An 18,623-nucleotide genomic window follows, 5' to 3' on the forward strand; every position below is an offset into this window, starting at 1 on the left:
TGTGTAAATATCAAGGGAGAGGCTGCTACAGTAAGATAACTTTGCTCTGGTAGTGAACACCTGCTTGAATGATGTTCGCAGTGTAACTCTCTCATAACACAGTATTATAAAGGGGTGCAGACATGGTGAAAGGTCGCTCTTGAGTAGCAGGAGACCCTTCCAAACGCCTTGCCAAACATCTTGTATTGTGCTACAGGTAGTAAAAGAGTTCAACACGTCATCATTTTTCTGTGCTTTTACCTGCTCAATTCCCCTTTCTCTGTTCATTCTCAAACATCAAAACAAGGTAGTTTTGCCGCTAAGGATGGAGGTTTTTCACAGACACAAATGCTTAACGAAATAATTGTTTGGGAATTCAGAGCTATACATCAGAGACGAATATAACCAACAAGTATAACAGCCCCTGAGACCCTTTAACGCTGATCCTAGAACCAGTTGAAATTTGTTGATAACATACACAAACCAAACACGTTAATAATTTACCCCCATGCCACCTACCCCTCCCATTCCCAACCAGTGATTGAACTGGTCAGGACATTTTAATGAAAATGAAATTTCAGTAAAAAAATAATAAAATAAAATGAAAATGTTCCTGATTTCTTCCCTCTCCTCTGTTTCCTGACCAACTCGAGGCAGCAGCACAGTCTTATGGGTGCAGCTCTGTGCCTAGGCCTGGTCTAAACAGAGTTGCATGACTTTAACCAAAGCTGTGATTCTAAACTGATTTTGTTAAATCAGCACAACTTTGTGAGGACACTTAAACTGATTTAAAGCTGGCCTATAGCAGTTTAGCTTGCCCCTGTACATTCCAATATAACCAATTTTAAACCAGTATTAGTGTGTCCACACGGGTTTGCACTGGTTTACTTACATTTATGTAGAGACAAATCCCTTGGCTTTGGAATTCTCTTCCGCTCCATTGCAAATCAGCCCAAATGTATTGACCTAAGCTCTGCAACTCTTTTTTTTTTTTTTAAAGCGGGCTGTGGGGCGGTGCTTGGGAAGTGGAGTTGCCTTTGGGAACTGAAGGAAACGGGGAGTTTGGGTTGGGTGATGTGACTTTGCTGCCTGGCTAGGGTGTGCTGGGTGGGACTTGGGGCTGTGGTTCTGACCTGTACATTCCATTGAGGGCAGCGTGCCTAGAGCTTGGGATACGCATCTTTTTCTGATCTTAAATCAAAATACATGAATAACACATATTAAGGGCCTGTCTGCAATGGGGATGTGTGTTCTGCTGTAGCTACACCGAGGCAAACCTTCTATGCAGCTGTAATAGCAGGCTGGCACTGGGGCAGTGGTCCTTTACTGGGCATTGCATTATAGCTTCATCAGTACAGACATCCCCACTATAGACAGGCCCTTCGAGTCATAGGGCACCATGCCACCCTGGCATCAGCTGCCACTCCTCCACTTCTCTAACTCTCTCAGTGACACACTGTGGTTTTTGGCAAAACAAAAAAAAAAAAAAAAACAAAAAAAGAAACTGCTGAACTTGAATTAATATGCAAACTAGATATAATTAACTGTGGCCTAAAAAAAGACTGGGAATGGTTTCATCATTACACCCAATGAATCTATTTCCTATGTATGTTTTCTTCTCCAACCTCTCTCTCACAATTATCAATTATCACTTTTTTTTTTTTTTCTCCTGCTAGATAGCTCATCTCAATTGATTAGACTCTGCTTGTTGGTATGCATACTTCCACCTTTTCATGTTCTCTGTATGTATCATATCTCTATGTCTGTGTGTTCCATTCTTGCATGCATCCGAGTAGGCTGAAGTAGCTCAGCTCATGCTTATAAAAAAAAAATTTGTCTTTAAGGTAAGGTGCCACAAGTACTCCTGTTTTTTTTGCGGATACAGACTAACACGGCTGCTACTCTGAAACCAACACATAATTTCAGTTGCTCCTGTTTACCCCAGGGCTCAGTTTGGCTCCAAGTGATGAACCCTCCTATGTCATTTCCATGACAAAAAATAAAATGCTATCTTCTGATTGTCATTATTTATTCTTTGTCTGACCATAGCTCCTAGGAGCCCCAGTCATGGACCCCAGTGTGCTAGGGGCTGTACACACAGAACAAAAAGACAGTCCCTGCCCCTAAAGAGCTTACCTGACACATCTCTGGCTGCTTTCTGACACCCAAGGCTCCAAAGGGCAGATTCCTTGACCAGTACTTTTCCAGTTTCCCAACTTACGCTTCCATGGCTTGAGAAGGCAAACTAAAAAGGGGTAGAGAGGAGAATTCATCATGTCAAGTGGAAACGCCCGAAGATCTCTGTGAGCAGCTAGCTGTGTGACTGTTATATACTGTGTGTGAAGGAAGACAGTTGCCATTGATAACTCACTGCACTTAGCCCTGTAATAAATCCACTTTATTTCTGGTGGTCATTCCAGCACTGTATTCGAACGACACTGCTGCCTCACATAATGAATACAAAGCCAGAGCATCAATTCCATGTGTGTGCATGCACCCAGGGGCTCTCTGCATCCCTCCCTACTCAAACCTCTCTCCACCTCCGTAGGGTTTTCAGGGCTTTAGGAGGAAGAGCAGGGGCTTAGCTATTCTCTGCAGTACTGTCCCCCGCAGACCCACTAGGTTTCTATGCAGAAATCCGGTTGGGAGTGAATCAGGGAATCTCATTTGAATTTTCACTCACTAGGCATGGAAATTGTGTCATGTGACAGACCATGATAATACTAGGATGTCTCCTTGCTCAGTAGTGATCTGCAACACTTTGCACTTGTCTAATGCTTCAAAGCAGTTTACAAATATTAGCCAACGCCCCAGAGAGGCAGGTAAGTATAATCCTCATTTTGCAATGGGAAACCAGGGCAGAGGTTACACGATTTGCTAAGATCACAGAGGAAGTCAGTTTCAGAGCTTCAAGCAGAATTCAGGACTTCTGAGATCCAAGGGCTTTAGACCCATACCCAGCCTGTAGCTACTCAGACTTCATGCTTTTTTATAGGTCAGAACTTGATGGAGTCCAATGCCCAGGGGCAGCTCTAGACATTTCGCCACCCCAAGCACGGCAGCAGACGTGCCTGTGGGAGGTCCACCGGAGCCGCCTGCCGCCCTCCCGGCGACTGGCAGAGCGCCCCCCATGGCATGCTGCCCCAAGCACACGCTTGGCGTGCTGGGGCCTGGAGCCGCCCCTGCCAATGCCTTTAAAAATTCGCCAACTCTTTTCTTTCTAATATCAGCATTGCAAACTGGTGCCCAAATTAGACTGTTACAAATGTGCAATTACTAGTGGCATCTAAATATTAAAACCTGAAATAGTACCTCATTTAAGTAAGGGACCTGTTATTGTTTTGGCAAGCAAAGTATTATGCTTCTCAACGGTGTATAATCATCCTGCATGCACTATAGCTCAAAGAACAATGGAGCCTTCAAGATAATAACTAAGGCCTGCTATCATTGTAAGCACAGGTATGCAACATAGGAGTCCCAGTTTGACTAGATGTGCCATCTATTTCATTTTTTTTCCCCCCAACAAGATCTCATTGTTTGGCACTCTAAAATGGAGCAAGAAAAACAGAGACCTCAATTGTACTTGTCATAATGTGCATATAATTTATAATAATGTTGGTTATTAAAGGATTTTTGGTAATTAATAGCGGTGTGTTATTTCACTGCATTTCCTTTGCCTCTTATAACAGCAAACATTCTTGTGAGATGCTCTCGAGCTTGTCATATAGGCCTCATAATAAAAGCTGGATAAAGCATTAGAAGGTTTTAAAAGTTTGCCAGTTACCTAAAATGGATCCTTTCTTTATTCTGCCCACAGGTACTGTACAAGGTCAAATCCTCTAAAGCCTAGAAGGACCATAAGTGGCCCCAAAGACAGGGGAATGAATCAGTCTGTTTCTCCTGCCCAGAGAGAGCCAGGATGCAGATGCATTATGCGGGGAGATGGGAGACAGAGCACAGACCTGCAGTGGCCGCCACGCCAGCATAAGGGGAAACTGAGGTCAAATCCTGCATATAGGGACCATTTTATTTTATTCTTTTAATAAGAAAAATAATCTGGTAATTTTCTAGATTTTATACCTTCAGTATATTTAAAAGGCTTTAAACTGAGTTAAACGGATAAGAAGAGATTTAAAAATAATCTGAATAATTAACATTTACATTTTTTAAAAATCCCTGTATTTTGATCTGCTATTATTTGTATTGCAGTAGTCCCTGGAGGGCTGAACTCTGATCAAGCCCCATAGGGCAGGGTGCTGTACTTACATGTGGTAAGAGTCTAGACAGTCCCTCAAAGAGTTTACAGCCTCAACGGACAAGACAGACAAAGGCTGGGAGAAAAGACGAATTATCATCCTCCTTTGACATATGAGGAATTGAGTCACAGCCAGTGTCAGTGACTTGTAGAGTTGGTTTGAGAAATTTCAGCAGAATCCTGTTCCTTCAGAAGATGCGATTCCTTTGAAATCAAAGTCTTGTGAAATTGGGTTGCTTTTGCCTGGATTCTGTTTAGGAAGAAAATCAGAGAAAAAAAAAGTTCTGACCTTGCTGAAACATCCTGGTTTTACATTTTCTGACTGGAACATTTTGATTTTTCATTTTAAATGATTTTGTTTCGAATTGTTTAGCTTTTGTACTATATTATATAATATAAAATTTAAAATGTCCAAATGGAAACAGAACATTTCAATCATCCCCATACACAAAATGCCTGGCCTTCTGCTTTGTCAGGAATTTCAAAATTCAGGGGTTCCAATTTGGAACCAAACCAAATTTAGAAATCTTGAATTTCTTTGGGAAACCGAACTTCCATCCTCCAGTGACTCGCAAAGGTTCCCCGGGAAGACCCAGAGAGCTCACACCCTGCCAGCCAGTAGAATACAAACATGAAGATCAGAGGTGGGGAGGGAGACATGGAAGAGAGAAGTCATCTGTGCGTCCTGCTCCCCTTCCTTCCTGCCCCTGCAGCAGTCCCTCAGCCGGGGCTCCCAGAGACTGGGGTTTGTGGGATCTAAGCAGTGGAAGAGGAAGGGGGCAGGATGGCTAGCGCGTTTACCTCAATTGAATTCAATTTCCTGCTCTGCCACAGACTTCCTGTGCGACCTTGGCTGTGGGACTTCGTCTCTCTCCATGTCCCAGTTTGTAACATGGGGATGACGCTTGGGGGTGTTGGGAGAGTGTTACATTAAAGATGGTAAAGGTGCTTTGATACTACAGAAATATCTACACCCCCCCCCCCCCGGGATAGATTTATATACTGCCCCAGCATGTTAGGCAGGGAACTGCCTGAGCCAGCCAACAGCAGGTGTCAAGGAGAGGGGAGTGTCGGAAGCCTGCCCTTCTCAGCGAGTTTGACCCCTAAGTCCCTGTGAGGGTCTGGGCCCTAGATGCTGCAGGGATGGGTGCATTACAAATGCCTTAGACCAGTGGTTCCCAACCCTTTCCATGGCAGAACACCCCCCCCCCCCACGGGAGCCCCTCTCCCATTTAGCAATTTGGGAAGGGCAGGATGGGTGCGACTCTGCGAGCCCCCCATGCCTTAGGTGAGAGCGAGAATACATCTGCACCTAGTAGTACTGCTTCCAGGAGTATTAGGCCAGGCTCCCTCTCTCCACATCGGAGCCCTCCGCCCCGGGACAGGCTCTTGGGCAGGTGTCAGTTGCTTGCCCATTGGCCTCGATGCCGCTAGGAGAGCAGGTAGGGAGCAAAGAGGCACGAAGGGGAGAGCAAGTATTTTCCCTGCAGATCCAGGGCCTTTGTGGGTCCTGGGAGGCCTCACCCCCTACTTCTTCTACTACCCTCATGCGCCCACCAGCAGGAGAACAAGGCACTGAGTATGGGGAAGAGTTAATGGAAACTTGACAAGACAAACTTTGCTGAGTTTCCAGGCCTTTCAAAGCCCATCCCCCGAGTATCAGCTGTGGGTGGGGCCAGGCTTTCCAGGACTGGAATAGCATTTCAGCATGTACTGTCTTCATTAGGGACCACAGCCTCAGGGCCTGACAGCAACGGGCATATTGCAAACCCCAAGCAGAAGATAAAGATGCTTTTCGCAATAGATTTCCTCTCTGCTCTTTTCGTTTCTGCTGCTTCGTGGCTATCATTCCTCCTCCTCCTCACTGGTTTTCTCCATTCTCTCTCCCTGGCCCCCCTTTCTTTCTTTCTCTTTTGCTCCTGGAAGAAAATTTCTTAGTGCTGCAAAAATTTTCAATCCCTATTCAGTACATAGCTGTGGGCAGAAGAAGAAAAACAACAGAGACTCCAATCTGCAGACAGCACAGAGCTAAGAATATGGTTCATTGTCTGGCCTATTGTCCCCTCAAATGTCTTTGACTCGGACACTCGCATAACGCAGCCAAAATAATATTTTTAGCCCCCGTATCTCATGGTGTAATTTCACAGTCCAGCAAGAGATGAATGATCACAGCAGTGATCATAAACAATGAGTGGCTACCTTAAAACACTTGCCATCCTCCTCCCTTGAAATACTGGACAATTAGAAATACATCCTTACTATACAAGTCGGATAGTATATATTCCAGCAAGTATTCGTCTCTGGTATTGTCAAAAAGGATAGATTGTAACCCAGATGGAAAACTCAGGCTGATTTTAAAGAGGCCAAATTCACAGCCTGGGTCATGTCATTTTCTGCCAGCATCAAACGAGGTCCCAATCCCCCGAGACAGAAATAATTGCAGTCCTCAAAGATTAGGACTTCAACTTCACGGCCTTCTCTAAATCAAATCCATGGAAAAGCCAGAGCACAGCAAAATATCACAGCAGACATTTAGTGTAATGAATACAGACATCTTCGGATTTTTAAAAGAATCTGCATCAAATGTTTCCTGCATGTTACTCCAAAACTCCTCTGATGTGCTCCAAATGAAATAAGAAGTTGGATGGTTCTTAGCTCTCCTGTCAGTTTTAGGAGAGACACTGAAATATGGAAACCAAGTACAGGTGTAGCCCAGCTAACAGTTTCTGGTGCTGCAGAAAATGAAAAACAAAAATCACAGATGATAGGAGCACGCTGCCCATGGGCAGACACAGCTAGATAACGTCAGCAGAACAAGAGAAACCAAACCTAAGCAGAGCTTTCTGTACCCTGAAAAGGGTGAAGAACTAGAGACCTCACAGAGTCTAGTTGGGACTCCGTTTCACCGTCGCCTTCGCCCACGCCTCACTGAAGTTATGGGGAAGTTCACAGATGGTGATGGGCAGCAATACAGAACTCTAAAACAGACTTGTCAGAATCAAAAGTAAGTCAGCCTTGCCTGCTTTTAGTCTGGACCAGGGGGTCTCAAACTGGGGGTTGGGACCCCTCATGGGGTCACGAGGTTATTACATGGGGGGGTCATGAGCTGTCAGCCTCCACCCAAAACCCTGCTTTGCCTCCAGCATTTGTAATGGTGTTAAATATATAAAAGTGTTTTTAATTTATAAGGGGGAGGCAGGGGTCATACTCAGAGGCTTGCTAAGTGAAAGGGGTCACCAGTACAAAACTTTGAGAAGCACTAGTCTGGACCTTCACACTTAGCTGAGTTTTGAACACTAGGCCGTTCTGATGGGAGATGAGCAAATAGGTCAGGGTAAAATAAGAAATGGTCTGATCTGAACCAAACCAAACTTTCTCTGAGCTTTAACAAATTGCTTTTCCCTCCCTATTTCAGACACAATGGAAATGAATGAGCATCACTATGGCATTTGCAGTGATCAGTTTCCGGGGGGGCATGGCTCTGGCCACAGAGTTCACCCTGAGGAGGCCCCACTGGAGGAGGGATAATATGGTGAAGGGAATTCATGGGTAGCCAAACCGCTATGGGGCCATATCATGACTCATGCAGAGGAGTGAGCTGCGTTTGTTCTCTTTCCCAAAGGTAGACGGAGCCAGGGCTCCATCCCTCCAATACAACAGCCAGTGCAGAAGAGGCAGTAATCTGTGCTGAGGAAAAGGGCAGAGCAGTGGTGGAAGCAGGGACTCTCAATCACAATTCAGTCCCTGCTCTGCTGCTCTGCTCCAGGGACAGCACGGCTCTGCGCTGCCCTTCCCACTGGAAAGATGCTGATCCAGTCTGCGGTATACACATGAACTAAGAGTCCCACGGAGCCAACATCTCAAGCTTCATTTCTCCCATTCTTTGATATTTCCAGCTTTAGATAGACAAGAGGGTTGAGCAGTTTGAATTCCGCTGGCTCTGTTATGACTACAGGAGTTAGATGATATCACGGACAACAGACACTTCGTTCAAATCGGAAGGGGAGTACAGCAACCGGTGTCCACATGGGGATACATTCTACAAAAGCTACCACCCATAACAAACACGTTGTATTTTGTCTTTTTTATCAGCATTTATTCAGCAGCCTGTGGCAACAGTTTGCCTTTCTGGAGCCTTTTCCAGGCAGATAACACCCAGTACTGAAACGGCCCTTAATTTTTTTGGCACAATTGTTGTGGATTGTTATTTTCCATTTGGAAACGTTGGACAGTAACAAAAGCACTCTGGCTTTGTATCTGCCACAAACCTGATCTAGAAAAAGACAGGGCAACATGCCGACCCCAAATTAAAAAAAAAAGCAAAACATTTTTAATTAAAAAAAATTGATTTTAATTAACAAAACTCTTGCCCTCCGCTGCAAATGGCTGAGGGGCACCCATGCTGCCACTGTAGCCCTGTGAGCTAAAAATGTGGTGCGATGGGATGAAAGGAAGCATAACTTGACCAAAACATCAAAGCAGACCTGAGAGAGGTCAGATATAAATGGTATTCTGCCCTTTTATGCAATAATTTGCTCTTCTCTTTATGTTGGTATTTTCTGGGAAGAGCTGGTCAAAGCCAACTAGGGCAGGCTTGTAAAAAAGATAATTTTTCTCCCTTGGAAAACACAAAGACAGACGGACTGGGCTGCTGGCTTTCCTCCCTCCCCTAGATCTGCTGCCCTGGGCAATTTGTTCTGTTGCAGCAGCTCTTTGCTGAAGTGACTGGCGTCTGGTACATTTCAGAGCAGACGCCAGTCACTCCAGTAAAGAGCCGCTTACCACATCTTTGGTAAATATTTTCTACAGTGGTGCAGTAGCGATCTTATAGGGCAGCACTGTTATTTCATAGTCATCTCCAATAATAACTCAAATGGAGCAGTGCAGAAATGCCACAAAATGCCAATCAGCAAAAAGCTGCTGGGACAGAGGAAAAGTTTGGAGCAGCAGGAACAGGGGAAGGAAGAGGGGGAAACTGCCCCTGAACTTCCTAAGAAAATGAAAACTATTAATTCTGAGTTACTGACTAAGGAGGATCATCAAAGTTAGAGTGAATGGTGAAAGGCTCATTGAAATGTGCATGTTGGTCAAGCACCAAATACTCGGATGCTTCCCCCAGACTCTAGCCAAACCTCTTGGGTCTTCCAAACTGGGATGTGAATCTCATTAAAAAAAACAGGTCTCTTCTAATTAGATCTGATCAAAAGTATGGGGAATTCTTTTTACAACAAAATTCATCCCTTTAGTCAAAATGTCAACCACCTCTATTTCTAATCATTCCACTTTCTGGTTGATTTGCAAGCTCTGCAAAGATAACTCAGGAAGGAAAGAGGTATGTGAACACGGAAAGTGATGGGGTGGGGAGGAAGGGATCTGACCTGGAAGTCCTTGGTGCTCATGGGTGTAACAGAAGGTACACCATCTTTAAATATACGCCAGGCAGGTCAGGGTATCAATAGAATCCTAGGTGTTAATGGGAATAAACTCTGCTAAGAAAGGAAGATGTGGTTCGAAAGTCACTCCGGTCTCTGGAGAGTCTTGTCTATCCTGTTGCCCATGATATGCCAGTGGAAAGAGATCCCCCATCTGAATGCTGTATCCATATATTAAGTGTTTCACTGCTAAACAGTGTAGAGAAATCTCTCTCCAGAAAACCCCTGTGAGAAGAACAGAAGCAGTGGCTTATTTTCCAAAACATCTTTAACAAAAAAAATCTGCCTCCACAGATGCAATCTCAGGCATTGTTGTAAGATGGTGTATGCATCGACCTGGAAATCAACTTCTCTTTCGCTGTCTGGACAAAACAAAATATCTTTGCAAGATCAATATCAGTCAGATAATCCCTGTTGTTTCCCACCTGGGACAGGACATATCTACCTCCCTGTCGAACCCAATCCTATTTCTCAGGACTCTTAATTGAGGATTTCCAAATCTCTCTCTGCATCTGCACCAAGCTGAGACACATTTTTAAGGCTTCTCTTAACATTTGGGTAACAACACTCCTTCATGGGGCCAGGTCCCCAGTTGGTGTGCATTGGCACAGCTCCATGGAAGGCAACAGGAGCTACACCGATTTCTACCAGCTGAGGTGCTGGCCCATATATTTAAGTTCACCTGTCTTTTGTGGATGATTACCTGGGGACATACACCAATACCTGCCCTAGACCTGGAACCTGACTTTTATCCACCCTATTCAAAGTACATTGGTCAGAACGTTTCCGGTGCAGAACCTACAGACAATGCTTTGGCAAGTGCACAGAACCAAGTATCTACAGAAATTCATAGAAAGCTTTGAAAACTTACCCATAGTTATCAGTTTTTAGATACTTAAAAGAACACTAAAACTAATAGCTTTCCATGGCCCATCAGGTTAAATACACTGATAATATGTGGCAAGAACACCCTGCTTCTCATAAAGAGCATGTATGTGGGTGTATTACTTGTTTTTAAATGTCCTTTAAATAAAAGTTGATGGTTTTAAATAATCTGTTTCTTTTTATTTAATTAATAAGTAGATAGCTATTAATTAAGCACATCTCTACACCAAAGAGGATTAACTCGGAGAGAGACAGAGAAAGACAGGGAGGATACAGGAAGATTTGTTATTAATTTAAGGCCCCAAAAGCAAGCTGTCAGACTGGGTGCTCAGGAGGCCATAGTCATATGATGGATACAATGGAACAATACTATTGCATTTTTCAGCTGCACATGAGATGTTTTCAATCACCACCGAAATGCATCCACCTCTGATCTGGAGCACAGCAGCTGTTTAACAGCACACAACAGCCTAAGACAGGAAGAATTTAGGAAGGAAGATAATTGTTTTGACTAAAACACCGGGATTAGGTCATGACCTATATGTTACCTGAAAGACGCAACTGCCAACACAACCGAGCTCTCTAGCCCCACAACTGGGCATAGGTTCTGTACCTGGCTCAGACTTAAGAGTGTTGCCAACTGAATCACCAATATTTCCACTCATATAAAGTTATTATAATGGGTCAAAGTTTGGGAAAACAATAGAATGGATTCCCAACTATCCAGACAGAGATGCCCAAAAACCTTCAGGTAACAAGAGGAGCTGGATCAGCATCCTTTGAAATGCAAGCTCAGGGTCTTCACACCCTAGATGCAGATATTAAATATATAGTACTAAATAATAACAGCAGCGATCACAGAGCTGGTTGTGAATATCGTCATTAGACAAACAACATATGTTGTTCTCTAAGGCATAAAAGCAAGGGTAGCATTTTTATTAGTTGAGGTTTCTTTATTTTTTATGGCCTTATCCACAAGTGCAGAGAGCCAGAGGGAATTATTTGTTACTTACATTAAAGCAAAGAGCCAACAGACCACAGCAGCACATCCACCCCTCATAGCAGTACTTCTCCTCTAGGATTTATATTATTCTCATTGTTAACCCTTGCCCAGTGCAGTTATCCTTACAACACACTGAGTGCTCGATCACTTCTAAGTAGCATTAGTATTCATTGTTATTACTGCAGCATTTAAAGTATATTTTGATTATATTAAAAGGAATGTTTGCCAGCCAAGAAACGTCCATGATGTAATTTGTTGATGCTAATGCTGCTCCCAGTAACGACAATGGTGAAACTAGCATTGGATTCCAAAGAGAGTCAGATTATGTGATATATTTTTAAGCACCCTGTGATTACCTGGGATGCTCTTGCTCTGCGCCAGGGTTAATGTGGGGGCAGGAAATTGTTATTAGGGGCCCCTCTTTCTTTGGGTCTGACGGAACCTGAACGTGGAGGCCTTTTGGAGAGGCATAAGGATGTAGATCCCAATCCTGCTCCCTTAGCGGGAGTTTTGCCATTGATTTCAATGGAAGACGGACAGGCTACAAACCCCGTTGCTGATTTGGATCAAGTCCCGGGTGGGTATTTTCATTGGGCAGGAGGTGGTAATAGCAGGGAATGGTCTATTCCCTGGCCATTGACCAGTAATGGATATTGTTTGGATGGATGCAATAAATGCCCCAATCCTGGAGTTAAATTGTACCATCAGACCTCCGCATGGTCCGCTCCCTAGGATCCAATGGCAGGCTCAGCTCCCACAGCCCTTACTCACATGAGTAATCCTTACTTACAAAAGTGGTGCTCAATGGGATTTCTCCCAGGAGGGTTGCTGAATCAAGTCTAAAGAACATTTATCTACACACAAATATACTCTTAAAGAAATACAAAGACAAGAAGGCTTTTAAAACAGTTTTTAAGCAGCTCAGTTCAGAATATTAGAGGTCTTTGCACCCTATACATTTCCTGTGTATTGGCCTGTTCCCCTTAACAGCTAATCTCACTGAAGCTTGCAACGTTATCACCATCGAACAAATGTGCATGATGTGTCATTATATTGAGTTACTGAAGGGTTGAAATGTTTATTGCAAACTCCGTTTGCTACAAAGAGTTAAGATTTCACTTCTTAGCCTGTTTTTGTTTCTATTCACATGTCAGCGCCTGTCATTTTTTTAGTCAATAGGACATGTCCAAGGGATGGAGACAGACTGGGTTAGTCATTCTGACCATGGGTCGCCAGTCACTGAGAACTGCCTGAGGTCATTTCCAGATATACCACTAACAATGAGAGGGAATCTAGACCCAGGAGACGTGCAGGAAATAGTGCTGAGATTAAAGACAGAGATAGTCCTCTACAAACGTACATTGGAAGAATGTTCCCTATGTTCTGTCAGAGTTTCTTCCTCGCTCAAGACTGTCTTTCTATTTTAAGTCTGCTTTCAAACCAAAAATGGTAATCCTATTGCTTAATGAGTACCAGCCAAACTTGCACTGCTGTGGGCTGCAGTTTTAGCCATAGGAGCTATGCTCAAGGAAATGAACCTACAAAAGCTGCTTTTTTTTCCTGGAGTTGCTTTAAACAACATCTCCTTGGCATGGAAAGTCTGATAGGTTAAATCACTTGGCATTAAAACCAGTCTGGAGTCAGGGCCCTTGATACCATTGCGGGCTCTCTGCAACTGACAGTTAACACTGGTATAGGCTCTAGACAGTTACAGCCACGCGGTCAGACGCCGATACCCTCCTAACTCCTAATTAACATGAATGGGGCTGACTCCAGGAGTGAGGTATTAGTCATGGCAGAACCAGGCTCATTCTTTGCACCTCCATAGTTAAGGCTGGGTCAGCACTTAGATAAGAGTCCTCCCATTTTATTAAGGGGTTTGTAATGCAGCCATAACTATTTGCTTCTATCTCTTGAAGCAAATTTGGGGCCATGGGAAATCCACCTGGTAGCTAACTTACTGGGGGTAGGGAGGACAAAAACAAAAAGCAGATTGGGATGAGTCTTGTAACTGGAAAACAGCTTCACGTTTTACACTAAAATTGAGCAGGCCATTCATCTCCTGCATATAAGGTGCCTTTGGGTGTTTTGGAAAAACATTAGTAACCACCACATCATTGGTTCAGAAGGCTGATTTTCCATCCATAGACACTAGGTGCTTTTCTCCACAGAGCACCAGTGGACACTATGGGAGTGTGAGTCTACCATGCACTAAGATGCTGCATATTAAATGATCTGCATAGACCCTGTTGGTGCAAACTACAGGAGTGCTGTTAAACAATACTACATTAAAGTACACTAGGGAGCATTTATTTCTCACGAGCAGGGTCTACACAGAATAATTAATTTGCAACACGTTAGTGCACTTTAGAAATCACCCCCCCTAGTATGCGCTGCTCCTCTCTAGACAAGCCCTAAAATTCCATGAGGCTTTTTCAAACCCAGAGTGACTACATGCAGTTTCATGTCCCAGGCAGATGGACATCATGGCTCAGACTATAATGGGGGTGTGGCACAGAAGGATCCATCATAATCCATTGACAAAGTAAGGGCTAAATTCTACCCGCAGATGCATGTATGGTTCCTGTTAACTTCCGTGGGAACACAGGGGTCTAAGTAAGACTCAATTTCAGGATCCGCGTGGTAGGTTATAATCACTCTTTAGAGACTCAGTATCACGCTGACTATGCCTGGCTGAACAGAGGGGTAGGAGTGACTTGAGGCCATGCTAGAGAACAAACACGCCTGACCATCAGCATTCTTAGGTGGTGTTTTTGTGGAGCTATTTATGCCCATACTGCAAAGAAAAACCTGCAGCGCCGAGTCTGGGTCAATTGACTCAGGCTTGTGGGGCTCAGGCTGCAGGGCTAAAACCAGCAGTACAGCTGTTCCCACATGGGCTGGAGACGGGGCTCCAAGACCCTCGCCGGGTTTCAGAGCCCAGGCTCCAGCCCAAGCCCAAACCTCACTACAGCTATTTTTAGCCGCAGTCCAAGCCCCATGAACCCAAGTCAATCGACCTGGGCTCTGAGACTCACTGCAGAGGGGGTTTCTTTGCAGTATAGACAGATCCTTAGCAACACATCGCAGGCCAGGTCTTGTAGAATTGTGTGTGTGTGTGCTGCTGCTGAAGATTCAAACCACAGAGCAAAGTCTTCCTGCCTTGACAGCTTTCCTGCATTAGAGCTTGGTATTAAACAGGGCTAGAGGCTGCTCTAAATGGTGTCAGGTGTCAAGGGGCCAGTCACGAAGACATTGGTACAGCAGCCAAGGATCGGGAGGGTGCAGAGATACCCCAGGTACCCTCTTTCCCCCAAGCCTGCACCTAGGAGGGGATAGTGTAGGAGCACTATCCCCCTACCCAGGGGTTACTCTCCCTGGTTATGCTGGCTGTATGGCTTTTTGTCCCAGTTATCTAACACGATCGGTCATATCACAACTCAGAGCCTGGCCATTGGCTGCTAATGTGAGCCCTCTAATTACACCCCTACCCAGCTGACAAAATGACTTCAGCTTATAATCATATGTTCTTAGAAGAGAAAGAAAGTGTTGTCAGTGCTAGACGTTCCCGTTCTTCGACACTGGTGCATTGTTCTCTGTCTGCTCGGGAAAGCACTGACATCAAGAGTGATAGGAATGTGCTGCCGTTCAGTGCTGGTCTCCCTTTCAGAACTGTGCGTACATTTTCATTTAATCACTACCCTGTGTTGTCACTGTGCCAGCGGCACCGAATAACGTGTGCCTGGAAAGGAGGAAAAAACAGACTGAAAGCAATTCTTAAAAAGGAGGAAAACCAGTTCATTGCGGGGGTTCCAATGGATTTTCAGTTTTCCTGCATTCTTATTTTGTATTGGTTGTAACAGGGCATAAGGGAGGGTGGGGAATCTTATTTAAGGGCATTCATTAGTGAAGTGTTATTTTTTATGTATAATTCAGTCGTGCCTAGATGCCTCAGCTGATGTCTGGGCCGCACTGTAGTATGGACTGTACAGACACATAGGCCTGCTCTACATCTAAAATGCAGGTCGACGTAGTTCAGGGCTGTGAAAAATTCACACCCCAAGAGACATAATTAAGCCGACCTAAGCCCTGGTATAGACATCTCTAGACTAACAGAAAAATTCTTCCATCGACTCTCAGAGGGGTAAGTTTTACTATGGCGATGGGATAACCCATTCCATCAATGTAGCAAGCATCTATATACCACGCTGCTGTAGACATAGCCAAAGTAAGAGACAGTCTCTGCCCCAAAGGGCTTGCAAGCTAAATAGACTAAAGATGGGAGGGGAAGCAGAGGTCTCACAGCAGAGTGGGGAGCAGAACCCAGCCTTCCTGATGCCTAGCCCAATGCCCCGCTCACTAGACCATGTTGCCTTTCAATTTTTCCATGAAGATTTAATTTGTTTTGCTCCCCAAAGAAAACACAAAGGAAAAAAAATATCCTTGGTTGGGATGCAATGGGATGTTCAATGCTTTCGAAGGGCTTGATCCATCAGAAGCAGAGGTATTCAACACCTCATAAGATTGGGGTCCAAGGCAAAACCACAAGTAAATAAGGGGTTACCGCATATGGACTACATTAAAAATGCGAATTTGCTCTAAGCTTTGTGCAAGCCAGTCAGCAGGGCTCTGGCCTCTGCTTTTGATATGCTCAAAGCAACAGAACAGAGTGTGGACTCAGAGGCCCAATTCACAGGCACTCCACATCTCTGCCCTTTCGCTCAGCTCAGATGCAGAGATTATCGTCGCTCAGATGATTGTCTTCGGGACTGATTTTCCACTTACTTACATGGGTTTTCCACTGGTGTAACCTACTGCCTTCAGCCGAGTTACTGCTGATTGGCTCCGATGTGCTTGAAAGGTAAATAGAGCATTTGGCTTTGCTTTCATTAGGAAAACTGGGACCCTCAGTTCATCACCGGCGTGCTGCTCTGCCTGGACTAGCTGTATTGTGTGGGCCTTTCTGCCCCCCGCCCCCATCCTCTCTCTGAGCAAGTTTAGATGCTCAAATGGAGGTAAAAAGGACTGGGTCCATCTGAATTATGGCTACCACCTTTGCTGCCAGTGGTGGAACTGGACTGGTGCAGAAGCCTCTGTCCTGGTGTAGCTGTAGCTCCTGTGTTTCCTGTTGGAAAACATCTTTACCCTTTCCCCATCTCTGCCTTTCAGAGACTGCTCAATCACCACAAAGCAACGAGGGAAAATCAAAGAGACACTTAAAAGAAACTATGTTACAAATCCATTGTCAGCGCAAAAATCTTCTGAGACCAATAACTCTTTCCGATAATTAAACGAAAGTGTCCAGCGAAACTAGATTCAGATGTGCCTTCATTGGCAAGGCTGTGAGAGTACTCACAAACTAGAAACATGCAGAGAAAGAGGCAGATCTCGCCAAGTGTGAGAAAACCTGTGGACAGGGTGAGGTTAGCGCTTGAGCTGGGAGGAGAAAGGTCATTCCATTTTGTGGAGGATTTAAATATTTCGAAATCTGGTTGCACTCCAACTCTGAACAAAAATCAACGATTTTGAAATTCTCTGTGAAAGGAAATAGAGCCCTGGCTCCAGGGCAGGCTGCCTGGCGGGATGCCCTGGAGCCAGGGATCTTGAAAGCCCTAAGAGCATGGGTTGCCCTGAGCCTGGGCTCCCAGGTGTTCCTCTACTCATCACCCTGCCACGTTTTGAAACCTGCTAGGTTCCATCAGAACGTCATCAAAATCAAACCCTTGCCACAAAATGTTTCAATTGTGACTAATCAGCAAATTCTGCTGAATGAAATGTTTCATCAGAGTCTTTCCAACCAGCTCATGTTAGAGCCAGTGCCCTCTATGTACCATCATTCCACAGTAACAGAATTTGCTGCAGAATTCCCCTCATGCAGCAGAACAGGGCCCTGGAATCTCAACTTTCATTTAAAGGAAAAAGTATGTTTCTAGCTTTCACAGTTATGAGGAAAACATAGAAAACGTGACCCAAGAGTAACTGATGTCTATCTGAACTAGCAGGCAACCTAGAACAATAGCTCTGAGAAGTGTGAATTGTCCCATTCATCTACATCTGATGTTAACTCTGAAACCTAAAGAAGACAGTCTGCTATATATTAGAAAACTCAAAATGTGGAGACATCATAAAATAACCTGAATTTAATATCAAAATAAATGCACTAACTATTGTTTATTTTCATGTGTAATTCATTACAAACCTTAATTTTGCAAATTTAACTGAGGCTGCTGCTGAATTTCCACTGGAGTGCTGCAGAATCAAGGATTACTGCTCTATAATTTAGGTACAGCTTATTACAGGGTACCTGGGCCTTGATGATAGCCTCACAGCTTACTTCACAGAGGAGTGATATGCAAGTCAGTTCTTTTAATTTTATTATTGAGACACACCAGAGTCTAGTGAATTAGGCAGGGGACTAAGAACCAGGAACTCCTAAGCTCTGAAACTGGTTTACCTCTGTGGCCTTGGGGAAGTCACTTAGTGTCAGTGCCTTCACATCCCTATCTGTAAAAAGTGATTTATAATATCAATCTACCTCAATGGGGTGTTGGGAGTAGGTATTAATGGCTGAAATACGGGTTTATTTTTATTAACATTTGAAGAATTCTTAAATGTTTTACAAATATTTCTGAACAATCCCTCTGCTTCTCTCCTTGGGACTTTGGCCCAGACCCTATAAAGTATTTCCCATCGAAATCAATGGGAGTTAAGTGCCTTTGAGGATCTGGGCCTTTCCCCAGGAGCTGCTTGCTCTGACTTCTCATCACCTACCTGAGGATGTGATACCTCTGTTGCCAAAGCAACGATAATATTTCCACTTTCGCTGGGGACCAATAAGCTGCCTCAGGTAAATGAAAAGGTGTGTAGAAATCCTCCTCTGCTGCTGACATTGCTACATCCTGCACTGAAATTGACCAAGAGAAATTTAAGCAAAAAGTTGCTCTGCATAAAATACATCATTCCTGCACCAGGACATTGGGGTGATTCTTTGAGCTAGCAAGTTCTGATTGTTCCTGTAGTGATGCGGGACTCAGCCCTGCAGCGCCTCCTGCTGGTCTCTGTTGGGAAT

At 44.4% G+C, this 18,623-nt stretch overlaps 1 protein-coding gene across 4 annotated transcripts in view; it reads right to left on the bottom strand.

Moving 5' to 3' along the window:
* Positions 1-18,623, bottom strand: part of SMAD6 (SMAD family member 6) — a 325,135-nt gene that overhangs the window by 74,953 nt on the left and 231,559 nt on the right. For all 4 annotated transcript variants that reach the window (XM_039491441.1, XM_039491442.1, XM_039491443.1 and 1 more), the window contains exon 3: positions 2,116-2,224. In XM_039491441.1, coding sequence (XP_039347375.1) covers positions 2,116-2,224 — 109 coding nt within the window. The remainder of the gene's footprint in view (positions 1-2,115; positions 2,225-18,623) is intronic.

This window comes from Mauremys reevesii, linkage group 10 (assembly GCF_016161935.1).
Source record: "Mauremys reevesii isolate NIE-2019 linkage group 10, ASM1616193v1, whole genome shotgun sequence".
In the NCBI taxonomy this organism is placed as follows: domain Eukaryota; kingdom Metazoa; phylum Chordata; order Testudines; family Geoemydidae; genus Mauremys; species Mauremys reevesii.